The sequence below is a fragment of the Ricinus communis genome, chromosome 9 (assembly GCF_019578655.1).
Source record: "Ricinus communis isolate WT05 ecotype wild-type chromosome 9, ASM1957865v1, whole genome shotgun sequence".
In the NCBI taxonomy this organism is placed as follows: domain Eukaryota; kingdom Viridiplantae; phylum Streptophyta; class Magnoliopsida; order Malpighiales; family Euphorbiaceae; genus Ricinus; species Ricinus communis.
Window position 1 is genome coordinate 7,966,996 of NC_063264.1, and position 13,583 is coordinate 7,980,578.

Below are 13,583 nucleotides of genomic sequence, written 5' to 3' on the forward strand. Positions count from 1 at the left end.
GTATGTGATTTTTATAGTTACTTTATTTATTATATTTTATTTTTAAGTTATTTTTATTATCGCTTTATAGATTCAAATTTCATCATTTTAAAATAAAATGAAATTTATAGTATTTTCCGAACTAATTAAGAGTAGGGTTAATTACTATTTATTTTCTATATTTTTTATATTATACTAGTTATCTCTTAATATTTAAAGATTATATCTTTTTATTTTTTATTTTGTAATTGTATACCAAAAACTTATTCCATCAAATTTTCATTAAACGATCATTAATTAGGTTTGGTTTATACTAATTGCCCTATGATTTTTGTGTGTAATACATAAAAAGTCTCTTATAATTTGTTTATTATATTAGAATCCTTTTTCTTTTAATAAAACTAACAAGTGCCTCTTTCATCTAAAGTCAAGGCAATTAAAAGATTAAATTGATAAAAAATCTTTATTTAATCATTAAATTACTATTAGATAATAGACTCGTTCAAAATTAAATTTTTATATCAAATTAAGATAAAAAATTTTATAGCTAAATTCTCTTTTAGTGTTCATATAAAAACAATTAACTAATATTTTTTTATTTACTTTGATTTTTAACATAATTTAATCTAGTAAGTTTACATTTTCAAAAATACTAGTATTTAGTTAAATATTAAAAAATTCATATACTTAAAATTTGAATTATTAAAAGTAAATTAAGTTTTATTTTTATTATTAATTCTTTAATTAAAATTATAACTTTTTTTAAGTAGTTAAAAATCAACGAAAATGTGCGTAGCGAATCAGTCAAGGAAGTCACCAGTGATTCGGATCGCCCTAAGAGAACTAAGGAATCAAGGGCATTGGCAGACGTAGAAGAAGACGAGAATGAAACTGAAAGGATTTGTCCCAACTGATATAATAATAAGACAAATAGAGAAAAAGTTTCTAAGTGATTACGCCTAAATATTCAACAGATGAGGGTGAAACTTCTTAATAGCAAGCAAGAAACACTCAATTTAACCCAAGGATAGAAGTTGATTGAATGGAACAGTCATCGAATAAACAAGCAATATTGATCACATTATCAATACGCCGGTTAAAATGAACAAAATATAAAAAAAAATTATATAATACTCTAAAAATTTACAGAAATTTAACAGAATAAAATCTTAGTATGAAATTGTAAAATAAATATATGATATTTAGTGATAAGTGTTATAATATAGAAAAATATAAAGATATACAGTAACCACTCTTTAAATTTTAGTGATAAAGAAAAAAGAATAATCCTAAAATATTTCCATATTTATAAAAAAAATACTGAATGAAAAAAAAAGAGGTCTGTCAGACAACCGAATGACCATCCCACCCATTATACATGACTGGGAACGATCCTCTACAGCGTTGCAAGCCCGAGAGCATACTCAACCATTAATCACGCTCTGATCAAACGGTTTTGTATCATCTTCCAGACGTGAGTTCCTGTCTCCTTTGTGATAAAGGACACAGAGGTACGATCCTATAGAACAGATCCTGTTCAAGTAAGGTCGTGCTCATGCTTCCTCCTTTTCCCTCTTAAATACCATTTGACTCTCTTCTAATGCTCCGGTGTGGGTTTCTGTGTCTGTTTCCCTAAGGTTTATGATGCCATTTCACCACCCTAATAAACATCAGATGCTTGTCGCGTTACGGAAAGGCTGCAATAGATTAGATGTGTATGACATAATTAATTAATTAAACTATCATTAAATCCAACATCTTTTGCAACTTAATGATTTCCCATGAATACTTAAATATTTACGAAGCAAGTTTATGATATGTTTTACAGCAAACCGTAAAAACTAATTCACATGTGTAATATTATAATTATTAACACTTAAATTATTCACCTTCACTATAGTTAATCAAAAGGAATTTTTATTCAGATAAAATAGTTGACTTCTCGAATTCGATTTTAAAAATTAGTTGAACTATAAATTAAATTAGAAAAACAAAATCATCAGTTTTGTGACCACATAATTGGTAGGTTAAGTACTAAGTCTTCAATTAATTGCAAAAAGTAAAAAAGTAAAAAACTTAAAAGAAACAATATGCTTAATTAGTAGTGAAGGTTAACTGAGTGGTGACAAATTTAGGAAGATGTTAAAAAAGAAAAAGAAAACTGATACATTGGAAGTTTGTGTTTAGCAAGAACCCAGTCAAGGAAGAGAAAAAAACGTTCAAAAAATAAAAGGTAAAGGAAGAAAAGAAAAAAGAAAAAAGAAAAAAAAAGCTGAAAAAATTAAATTTTTTACTAATAACATGTAGAAAAAATGGTAAGAGTATTTTCTAATTTAAAAAATAAATTAAAAATTTAAACTTCAGATATGCAGTGACATTTAAATTTTTAAAAAGTATTACGTTAAAATTTTTAAAAAAGTATTTTACCATATGTAAGGGTCAATACCCCACACGCGCTTTATAATAACTCTAGATATATATGTATATATAAAAAATTATTTTTTAAAACTTTTTAATTGTGTAGGTATTTTAAAGATTAAAGAAGAAAATAATATTTTAACATTTTAAAATTATTTCTTATAAAATAAAGAAGATTATTTTCATGAACTTTTTATAAAATAAAAAAATAATTTAACTGACATTGTGAGTTCGAATTTTGAGTATGTGACTATGTTAAAACTTTTAAAAGAGTTTTTTACCATCTATAAGAATCATATCCGATACGCTCTAGATTAATTCTAAATATATGTATATAAAATTTTTTATATGTATAATTATTTTAAACGTAAAAGAAGAAAAAAATATTTCTTATAAAATAAAAAAATTAATTTCACGATCTTTTTATAAAATAAAAGAATTAGTTAAGATTGTAAGTTCGAATTTTGATTATGCAACCGTGTTAAAATTTTAAAAAAAATATTTTACCATTCATAAGGATTCTATCCGACGTATTTTAAGATAAATGTATATAAATTATTATTTTTAATAATGTATAGATATTTTAAACATAAAAAAAAGAAAAAATATTTTAAAAATATTTTTTATAAAATAAAGAAAAATAAAAGAGATATTGAATAAAAAAGATTCAGTCTGTCAGACAACCGTATGACCACCCTATTCAAATATGAATGGGGACGATCCTCTACAGCGTTGCAAGCCCGAGAGCATACTCGACCGTTAATCACGCTCTGATCAAACAGGTCTTTATTCATCTTCCAGACTTGAGTTCCTGTCTCCTTTGTGGTTAAAGGATACAGAGGTACGATCCTATAGAACAGATCCTGTTCAAGTAAGGTCGTGTCGCTATTACTTCCCTTTCTGTGTTAAATACCGTTTGGCTCTCTCCTAATCTCTCGATGTGGCTTTGTGGTGTCTCTTTCCCCAAGGCCTATGAAGTCATTTCACCCCCCTAATAAAAAACAGGTGCTTGTCACGCGACAGAAAGGCTGCAATATATGATTTAATTACTTAATTAATGAAATTATCATTAAAATATTAAATTCAACAATTCATCAGCAATAAAACTAATTAACATTTGTGCAATATTAAATTATTAACACTTAATCATAAGAATTATTTGTATGTCATTATCGCTATCCTCTTGATTTTAATGATCTTAGCCAAACCTTTTGCATTGAATAAACCCACCATCAATACACTAAGTAAAGATGTAACATGAAAATAATTACTATTTTGTTCTTAAAAAGTTAGAGAATTCATTCCTCCAAAAACAAGCAAGGTAGCATTTGATAACACTAACAAACTATTCATAAGTTGGTAAATTTTAAAATACAAATCGAAAATAAATATTTATAATTATAAATATTTTTAGTTCGATATTTGGCTTTAAATTAGTCCTTTCACTTCATTACAGAAATAAAAACTTATAGCAAAGATAAAGCTGGATTCAATATGACCTTTGGTTGCCTCAATTTTCACTGCCATTGATTAAGGGAGGTCTCGGTTCAGGTATGGGCGAACATTGTCTGCAAAAGATAATTGACTAGTCAAAATTGATTTAAAAAATAATTGAACTGAAAATTAAGTTTTATTCACCACACAATTGATCGGTTAAATATCAACTGTTCAAGTGATTGAAAAATATAAAAAGAGAAAAAATCTGTTAAAAAGAATGTTTGTAACTAATGGTGAAGGTGACAAATCTTGGAAAATATTAAAAATGGAACTAGAAAAGAATGAAGAAAATTAATAAACTGAACCAATAATTATTTTGATGTCACTTTTTTAATAAATATTAATTAATAAAAAATAATTCTTTTCTTATTTAATTCATAATTGTAATAATAATAACTTTTTAAATTTTTATTTTTTGTTATTATTTTTATTAATTTATTTATTTTATTTTATTTTTATATAGCATCTCTTGCTATATTATAAAATTTTAATTTAAACTTTAATTATTTATTTGATTTTTTTATTTTTCTTTATTTACTTATTTAACTTTATTGATGAATTTTGTATTTTTTATAGTTTAATTATTCTTTTTTGCTTTTACTCATCTTAATATAAAACTTTCATTTATTTATTTTATTCTTTTTCAGTGACTTATCTTTTTATTCATTAATTATAGAAAAAAACCTAAATCTTATATAATTTTATAATATTTTATTGTTTCTATCAGGAATGACTTTATAGAAGGAAATAAGAAATTTTATTTCAAAAAAATATTAAAGGCATTTAAGTTTTTATTAAATCGCAAGTAACTTTTTAATTTTTCTCTTTTTATTTCAATACTTCAATTTTATTTTATATTACTAAAATTTAATTAATAATAAATAATTATTATATTTTATATTATATAAAATTAGAGTTTAAGTATGAATCTTTTTATTTCTTTTTATATTTTATAAATTCTTATATTATCTATATTAGTTTTCAATATTAAAGTAAAAAATTTATAAACCAGATAAATAAAACTGGAATGATTAAAACATATTAAAATTGGCTCAGACTCAAAAGCCGATAAAGATCGGTTTCCTTTTAGTTAGAATTGGAACTATTAGTTCCAATTCTGATTTTTTACAAAATTAATTAATTTTTTTTTTAAAAATTAGTTGAATCAAGCTATAATTTGACTGGTTCTGTTGACATGACATCTATTTTATATATACTAAGATAATTATTATATTTATATTTGATATATAAATTAATATCAATAAAGAATATATAACACGTATGCTCAATTAATTAGTTTAATTTATATTAAAAATTATAATTTAAAAAATAAATAATATAATTATCATATAAAATATAATAAATTTAATTATAAAATATAAATAAAAATAATATATAATTTTTATTAAATTTTACATAATATGCGAATATTAAATTAGTTATTAATATAGGATTAGTCAATTTTCTGATACAATCCCCAAACAGACAAACATAAAAGTAAAAACGAGAATCAATCATGTGAATGTGTGAAATGAGGACAAGAAGTCAATTAACAACGCGGGTATTCAGTAAACCACATCCATCTAATCTTTGTCCAACATACAAAGTTCAAAACTTTCCATCTCACTGTAATATCCATTCTCAACACCTGCCTTATCAACCATGCAGCAGGGCATATCCGTCATTTTCTCTATAAACTCCACTACCGGTTGCCACCTTTAACCGAAAAAGAAAAGAAAAAAAGGAAGACAAACTGATACATTGGAAGTTTCTGTTTAGCAAGAACCAGTAAAAGAAGAAAAAGAAAAACGGGAAGCTGAGGCACTAATGATGGGAAAATTGATCTTATCGGTCTTTCTGTTAATCCTTGCAACTGTCAGTGGTGACTATATCAGACCTCCTCCTCGTAAAACTTTGCATTTCTCATGGAGTTACAAGTCCCCTTCTCATCCCCAACAGGTACTTCTGTTTTTCTTTCATTGCTTTCTACTTTATTTGTTTTTGTTTGATTTTCAATGTCAATTCACATTATCCTATCTTTCCCATGTTTTTGTTTGCTGTTATATCGTTTTCTTTTGTTATGATCTGATCTGGATCCTGCTTTTTTTCTTTTTTTGGTTCTGAATTCTGGGTTCTATATTATTAGTCTGATTTTATTTTATTTGTTTACTTTAAAGATTGTGTCCTTTTTAATAAGTTCACCATGTGAAAAAGAAAAAGGTAAGATCTTTTATGATTTTAATTTTGTCTTGTTGCAAATTATTTTATCTGGGTAGTTGTCATTTTTAAGCTTCATTGAGATTATCGATTAATGTTTATGTACTCATCGAGGTGGAGGTTATTAACCCCGTTTGTACTTATATCAACTGTGTTGATAATTTTTTTTGTAAAGGATGTGATTAGTTGTGTCCAATTTGTACCATTTCCAAAATTTTTCTGCAGTTGCACATTTCTTTGGCTGGAGATAAGCACATGCGAGTTTCATGGGTCACTGCTGACAAATCTTCTCCATCAACTGTTCAATATGGAACTTCACCTGGTAGATACACTAGTATATCTCAAGGGGAGAGCACTTCTTATAATTATCTGTTGTATAGCTCAGGGAAGATACACCACACAGTCATTGGACCATTGGAACCTGACACGGTTTACTTCTACAAATGTGGAGGACAAGGTCGTGAGTTCCAGCTAAAGACTCCTCCAGCTCAGTCGCCGATTACTTTTGCTGTGGCTGGAGATTTAGGCCAAACTGGCTGGACTAAATCGACTCTAGACCACATTAAACAATGTAAATATGATGTGCATCTGCTTCCTGGAGACCTTTCATATGCTGATTATATGCAGCATCGATGGGACACATTTGGCGATCTGGTAGAGCCACTTGCTAGTGCAAGGCCATGGATGGTGACAGAAGGGAACCACGAAAAAGAAATCATACCATTCTTAATGGATGGGTTTCAATCCTATAATTCTAGATGGAAAATGCCCTTTGAGGAGAGTGGTTCAAGTTCAAATCTTTATTATTCTTTTGAAGTTGCGGGGGCTCATGTAATTATGCTTGGTTCATATGCAGATTATGATGAGTATTCAGATCAATATAACTGGCTCAAGGTTAGTTGTATTCTTCTCTCTTTCAAATATGCTCTTTTTTCCATACTGCAGTAAATCAAAAATATTATAAAACAAAGTAAGCTCAATTAGTGGATCAGAGAATCTCATGCATCAAAATATATCTTTTTTGAATGAATAAAATAAGAAAAGAACTTTTTTGATCTGTTTCTGATATGTTGTCAAGCATGTTGTTGACTCTACCTTGATACTCCTAATATTGGCCGAGGGCAGTTAGGAACACAGGCCGTTGGCATATGGGTGGTGGTTGTACTTGTGTTATTAAGTTTTGTTATTTATGTAGAGAATTGAATTCATCAAACTCAAGGTTGTATGATCTGGTCATTCATAATTATATGGTTTGCTGCTTTTAAAGTGTTCGGTTGGACCAACTCTAATGACTTAGGATGATCCGTGTCTTCACTAGCCATTTAGAAAACAATATAGTAAAAAAAAAGAAAATTGTCCCAGTATGCAAAATAAGTAAGGATTAGGATAAAATGAAGGGAAAGTAAAAGGGGACAGATTATGCTAGTCTTTGGCAGTAAAAAACAGTTACCTGGAATGGGTGCTGATATCTAGAGAGAAGTTAGCGTTACTCTCCAAAACCGTTGAAGGTTTTGAGCATGCAAATAAAATATCTCAAACATTAAAGTAATAGGTGTGCGTTAATAGAGACAAAGTTGAACTTGCACAAAGAAACATGTTGAAACTTGAAACTCTTTTCTCTTTCATTTTTTATGGGCTGCTTGCCTAGAACATTAGGCGGTCTAGAAACATGGGGAGCGCACGTTTAATTCTATCATGAAATATTTCCTTTAAGGATTATTCCATGAGGCATTAGGTTTTGTATTTTCATGAGTATGAAGTATAACATGTCTTATTTTTTTCGCTTCCCTGTTGTATTCATATTAATGGGTTTTCCAAATTTTCTTGATATACAGGCTGATCTGGCTAAGGTGGACCGGAAGAAGACTCCTTGGCTGCTTGTACTATTCCATGTGCCATGGTACAATAGCAACAAGGCTCATCAAGGTGAAGGGGACGGGATGATGGTAGCTATGGAGCCATTACTTTATGCTGCTAGTGTGGACGTAGTGCTAGCTGGGCATGTGCATGCTTATGAACGCACGGTATGATGCAGAACTTGCTCTTCTTCTTAATTTCCATGGAACTTATATTGTCTGGTGATCTGTTTGACAGAAACGTGTGAACAATGGAAGGTCGGATCAATGTGGTGCTGTTCATATAACCATTGGAGATGGAGGAAATAAAGAAGGTTTAGCACAAAAGTATGTCCCCTCTGAGTTTTAATTGACAGTAGAAGTAAACTTGCATATAAAAATTGTTTGATTGTCTTGTATGTGGATGGTAGAATTCCGAAAATGATGCTTCTAAGTTCTGCCTGTAATTGCTGTCCCCACACCTATTGCGTTGATCTTTGAATTTGTTGTTCATTAATCCGAAATCTTTTGATCAATAAAGCTTGATTTAAGAATCCCTTCATTCATTAACAGATACAAAAGCCCACAGCCAGAATGGTCAGTCTTCCGTGAGGCAAGCTTTGGCCACGGCGAGCTCAAATTAGTAAATTCAACTCACGCCTTCTGGACCTGGCACAGGAATGATGATGACGAGCCTGTTAGATCTGATCAGATCTGGATAACATCTTTGGTCAGTTCAGGATGCATCGACGAAAAGAGACATGAACTGAGAAAAATTCTTATGGGACCTTAGAGTGGCTGCATCTCCAGTTTCCGCTTTACTAAGTTTGGATCAAAATATCATGCTAGGGATGCTGATCAGCTGATGTAAATATCTTGCATGAGTATATTAATCAAAATAGTTGCTTCTAAGATCAGGCGGACTGCTTAGTCCCTACTTATGTGTAAGACCTAATGGTAAAATCAGGCTCAAGCTTCTCACCCTTTGGCTCTTCTTTGAAGAAGGCAAAGTTTGTTGTATTCTACTTGCATGTATGCTTATATAAAGCAACTGCAAATTGAAGCTTTTTCTGCTATTAAAGAAAATTTTCAAATTGGTTCATTTAGTGTGGTTGTCAATATGATTTGCCTTCTCTCCTTGCTGAAAGACGGAGGCAATGTGATATTTCCCACATTTTAATTCCTCAGCTTCAAAGATAGCTCCAAAAAGAAGGTCTTCACCTCGTCAAGGTGAAATTTCAGTGGAATTGGAAAGGCTATATGGCAGCCTGTTTTCAGTTTTAAATTGATCAAGTGTTTGTCTAATAAAGAAAAGGATTGGTTTGTTTAGCAGGTCCTTGTGGCTAACACCTGCTATTACCAGTACCACTATTGAAATTATAGGAAGAGATCGAGCTATGTTTATTTATTTTCCTTATGAAAGCCATAGGTAGAAAATAAAACCAAGAATGACATTTTCCCCATATCGTGGCAATAGCTCCAATATATTCTACACTTATATGAGAAGATCAGGATATAATTTACAAAGAGCAATGAGTTTTCACACTCCAATTTTGAAAAAGAAAGAGATGGTATCATCCCTACATGTCAGGACAAGGATTTTACAAATTAGTTCCAACCCAAGTAAACAAAAGAAAAGCGGCGTAGAACCACGGGGGATTACTAAGCAGACCTCAGATCTTTTGGTATCTTGATGTAAAGCAAACATATATATGGTTGGTATACGGTCACCTTTTTCTAGCATCAATAATTCAATGGACGACTCAATTCAAGAACCAAGTTTGAAGCATAGACAGCAAAGAGACTCCAACAGCAGATGACTCAAAACTTGCTTAGCTGTAAATCAATCTTGCCAATGTTATAACCTGCTCAAGTACCTAAAGGTCCATCAGCCATCAGGGCAGCTTCTGGGTTCTGTTCCTGATCTCTCTTGCCTCTCCAGAGTATAATCTGCTCATCCTTGAATAAAATAGGAACACAAGGTACCAAATCCTACATTTGTGGAAGCAAAAAGAGGCAAGGCTTAGAACAAAGAGTTGTATCAAAAAATTGCTGCATAAGCCCGATATAGCAAAATAAAATTTTTTCTTTGTTTTTAGTCATACCCTTAGCTTGACACCAATCTTTTTGCAGTCACTGGAGCCAACATGGGTGCAGTCTAGTCTCACAACTTCTTCAGTCTGGAAGGCCTCCCTCACTCTCTCCACTACATATACATACACACCATTCCTAGCTGAAGAGAAATCGCATCATTCAGAAATTCCATTTCCCAACTACTTCAACGGTTATCACTAAAACAAGAATGAGAAGCAGCAGATGATCCAAGCCTCAAGATTTTAATTTACTTACTAAGTTTCATCAGCGCAGGAGAATTTAGCCCTCTATTTCTTATCTCTTTTGTCTCTTCAAAAGAGAGGCCGTCAGCTACATTCTTGACAAGCTTCGGAAATATAGGGGCATAAGGTTTCCACAACATGATCGGAATAACAGGACGGTTCTTGGGATCATAGTTTCGACCACGGTATAAAAGAAGGATATTAATGTGGCGGTATATAATCTTCCCACCAGATTTATCCTACAAAGCCGCTACCACCTACATCAGCTAATACTCTCCAAGAACTCAAACTAAAGTTTAAAAAAAAATAAAATAAAAGACACTATGGATACAGTATGCAAGTCGCACCTCAAGGTGGAAGCAGACATTATCCATATCAAGAGTTGGCACTCCCAAGCATTTGATCCTTACAGCTTCAGCTTTCTTCCAATGATTGTGGATGTCATCCAACATGTTGTGAGTGACTCCCCCCTTCCCTAACACAAAATTAGAACTATCAATCCTCACTGAACAACAAGGTGCAATCCAGCAATCTGGCTCTTTTTTTTTTTTTTTGAAAAAAGCAATAATAGCAATTTACCTAAATTAATTTGCCTAGAACAATCACTGTGCCTATACCGTTCCACGAGCTCCTCCACCTCCTCCTCCGTGAGTGGATCCCCGAGAACCCGTCTCCTCTCCTCCATTACTATCTCCATATCCACCTCCGACTGGACCGGGGCAGCAACACCCGTCCATTTCCTATCAAGCCGACCCGGGCCGAATGGCGAAAACCGCTTCGGTTCGCGATACCCAATTGGCTGAATAGCCGAATCGGATTCCGAGTACGAGTATCTGAAGTCAAAAGGAAGGTCCGATTTTAATGGTAGCTTCGGGTCTTTATTCGGGTTCTCATTAGAGCCTGGCTGGTTTGTTGGCGCCTTTTTGGCTTTGGGTTTGGATGCGAGAGTAAAGGGTGGATCATATAGGTCTTCAGAGAGTGTGTGACTCAAGAAATAAGTGAAATAATTGAACGGGTAAGAGGCAGGGGTTTTTGTTAGGGTTTTGTGATGCCAAGAAAGGAGTTTTAGAAGCATTTGGTTAGAACTAGAACAGAGAGTAAAAGACTGAATTCTTGAAGATGATAGTAATGAGTAAGGGCAAAATAGTAATTTAATAGAATAGCATTTTGGAAGAGAAAGTTGATATCTTTTTAAATTGTACATCAACAGAATGAAAATTCAAGATATAGAACCCCATTTAACTTGTGGGTAAAAGTGATAAATTGAGCACAAAGATGAATAGAGCGGATACAAGAAGAGTGCTTCCATGTTTCAAATCCCCAAATATGATTATTGTCTTTGAAATTAATATCATAAATTAAAATCTTGTGTCAAAATCGTATTGGAACTTCATGTTGGGGAGACTTTGCTCAGCCTCTCATTCTTACACCTTCTTTGATCACCAACCATGGACTCAAAAACATCCAAAAGACTATCCAAACCTTCTGAATTATCCCCTACTGCCTTCAATGCATAAACAATACTTTCAATGGTTGACAAGCAACCAGCATTTGGTTGATGCCTGACCTCATTATACAAGCTCAGTTTATCCAAATCCAACTTCAAATGAGGCAAAAACCTCAACCATGGATTCTCTTTATACATCCTCTTAGCCTTTGCCCATGTCCCATCTAGAACAATCAAATTCTTGACCCCAAAATTCATTTCTTTGAGTTCATCAACACCAACTGCTGTATCACTTGGAAATAGAAGTGCTGATCCAGGAGGTACCATAAGTTCAAACTCTTCATATTCCTCCAAATTTATGCTGCTACTTAACTGCCTTCTCTGCAGCTTCTTTACAAGGAACCCTTTTGCTATAGCATCAACAGCTACTTTACAAGTCAAAATCTGACCAAGATTTAGCCTTTCTTGTGGTTGAATTTGATACTTCCATATAGTATCAACATGACTAATCACTCCATATTTGCTAATAGTAAAACAAATTGAACCAAAGTTCTTCACACTGATGCATTTATTAATTCTTGACTCATTCTGGGTACCCAAAACTAAGTCACAGTCCTCCAATAAATTACCTGAATCTTTAATTGATCCCATATCATCCAGTTTTTTTTTCTGACTTTCTTTACTGTAAAAGTCCAAACTTTCCAATCCATTTAAACCCGAACCTGATTCCAGCAAACGAATAAAAAACTGGGCACTGAAATTAACATCAGACACAGTGACTACATCAACATTTGTAAGTCCAAGTTTCGCAATCCTAGCAGAATTAAGAGGGTGCTTTTTCTCTAAACTGTGTTGAAGTATGGTTATACTCACCTTGTTCTCAAGACCCGGATTCTGGATCCGAGTACAGAGGCAGAGACGTGATGGTTTAGAGCAAGACGGGCAGGTGGGTCTCTTGGAATCGGACTGGGATACTGCCATGGTTAGGGTTTTAGTAGGCTTAGAGCTCTGGTAATGGAAATGGAGGAGATTGGGGATTGACAAGAATCCAGTTTTTCGGGTCGGTATTCGTATTCGTGCCATTGGGTTAATGGTTTCCCTACGAATTTGGATCTATAAATTTTTAGCGCGTTAATATTATACGCCGTCGTATATCCGGGAAAAGTGAAAAAGGAATGCAACCGTGCCAACCACACGACCTTATAAATGTAAACGTGGCACTTCGTCAAACTGTGGCGTTTAAGGGACGTAAATTATGAAAGAAAAGTAAAAATTAACTTTTATTACTAAAATGCTTCTAAGAGTTATCTTATATACACTTTAGTCCATTTGTTTCATAATAAACATATTTGGTCCTAGAAATTTGGTTACAACTCTATACTTTAATTATTGCTTCAAACATTAAATTTTCAGTCAATTTTAGTACTAGAAATTTATAATTTGATTATGTTTTACCTTTAGAATATTAGAATAATTGTTTTAGTTTATTATTCTTTAATATTGTAAAATATTTTAAACTTTAGAATTATATATTTTTGTATAATTGTTATGAAAAGACAATTAAAAATGAAATTATAAATTAATCATTTCATTCATAAGAACTTTTCAGACTCGTTTAATTTTTTTTCAAAGTCCATTTTAGTTTATGAAGTATCAATAAAGTTAATTATATTACAGGTTTATTTAATTTATCAGTTTACAATAAATAATAGTTGATAGTTGTTAATATCTAAAAATATAAAGAATGATCATTAAGAATATAATTTATTTAAATGTGTTGTTATATATTTTACATTATTTTTTTAGTTATATAAATTATTTTGAAAAACCTACAATAATTAAGAATACTAAATA

The 13,583-nt window shown here is 31.5% G+C and overlaps 3 protein-coding genes and 2 non-coding genes across 5 annotated transcripts; 1 reads left to right on the forward strand and 4 right to left on the reverse strand.

The window, feature by feature from the left end:
• Positions 1–1,317: 1,317 nt before the first annotated feature.
• LOC112535464 lies at positions 1,318–1,530 on the reverse strand. Its single transcript, XR_003079584.1, has one exon. It is a non-coding gene; the product is annotated as a small nucleolar RNA U3 (small nucleolar RNA).
• Positions 1,531–3,066: 1,536 nt separating this feature from the next.
• On the reverse strand, positions 3,067–3,278 carry LOC112535465. The gene has a single exon (XR_003079585.1). It is a non-coding gene; the product is annotated as a small nucleolar RNA U3 (small nucleolar RNA).
• A 2,251-nt stretch (positions 3,279–5,529) lies between these two features.
• LOC8282915 (purple acid phosphatase 18) lies at positions 5,530–9,052 on the forward strand. The gene is made up of 5 exons (XM_048378862.1): positions 5,530–5,853; positions 6,337–7,005; positions 7,947–8,135; positions 8,206–8,294; positions 8,520–9,052. The coding sequence occupies exons 1-5, from the start codon at positions 5,722–5,724 to the stop codon at positions 8,737–8,739; spliced, it is 1,299 nt and encodes a 432-aa protein (XP_048234819.1). The 5' UTR covers positions 5,530–5,721; the 3' UTR covers positions 8,740–9,052.
• A 357-nt stretch (positions 9,053–9,409) lies between these two features.
• Positions 9,410–11,504, reverse strand: LOC8282916 (CRS2-associated factor 2, mitochondrial). The gene is made up of 5 exons (XM_002522921.4): positions 10,862–11,504; positions 10,630–10,757; positions 10,296–10,521; positions 10,052–10,179; positions 9,410–9,938 (listed from the first exon to the last, which is right to left on the reverse strand). The coding sequence occupies exons 1-5, from the start codon at positions 11,484–11,486 to the stop codon at positions 9,816–9,818; spliced, it is 1,230 nt and encodes a 409-aa protein (XP_002522967.3). The 5' UTR covers positions 11,487–11,504; the 3' UTR covers positions 9,410–9,815.
• LOC107261560 lies at positions 11,409–12,915 on the reverse strand. Its single transcript, XM_015721666.3, has one exon. It carries the CDS (start codon positions 12,810–12,812, stop codon positions 11,673–11,675), a length of 1,140 nt encoding a protein of 379 aa, XP_015577152.1. The 5' UTR covers positions 12,813–12,915; the 3' UTR covers positions 11,409–11,672.
• Positions 12,916–13,583: the final 668 nt, after the last annotated feature.

Coding starts and splice junctions, on each gene's coding strand:
- LOC8282915 (XM_048378862.1), top strand. CDS start 5,722: ATGATGGGAAAATTGATCTTATCGGTCTTTCTGTTAATCCTTGCAACT. Junction 5,854..6,336: donor CCCCTTCTCATCCCCAACAG/GTACTTCTGTTT, acceptor ATTTTTCTGCAG/TTGCACATTTCTTTGGCTGG. Junction 8,136..8,205: donor TGCATGCTTATGAACGCACG/GTATGATGCAGA, acceptor TCTGTTTGACAG/AAACGTGTGAACAATGGAAG.
- LOC8282916 (XM_002522921.4), bottom strand. CDS start 11,486: ATGTACAATTTAAAAAGATATCAACTTTCTCTTCCAAAATGCTATTCT. Junction 10,758..10,861: donor TTCTAGGCAAATTAATTTAG/GTAAATTGCTAT, acceptor ATTTTGTGTTAG/GGAAGGGGGGAGTCACTCAC. Junction 10,522..10,629: donor ATGTCTGCTTCCACCTTGAG/GTGCGACTTGCA, acceptor GCGGCTTTGTAG/GATAAATCTGGTGGGAAGAT.
- LOC107261560 (XM_015721666.3), bottom strand. CDS start 12,812: ATGGCACGAATACGAATACCGACCCGAAAAACTGGATTCTTGTCAATC.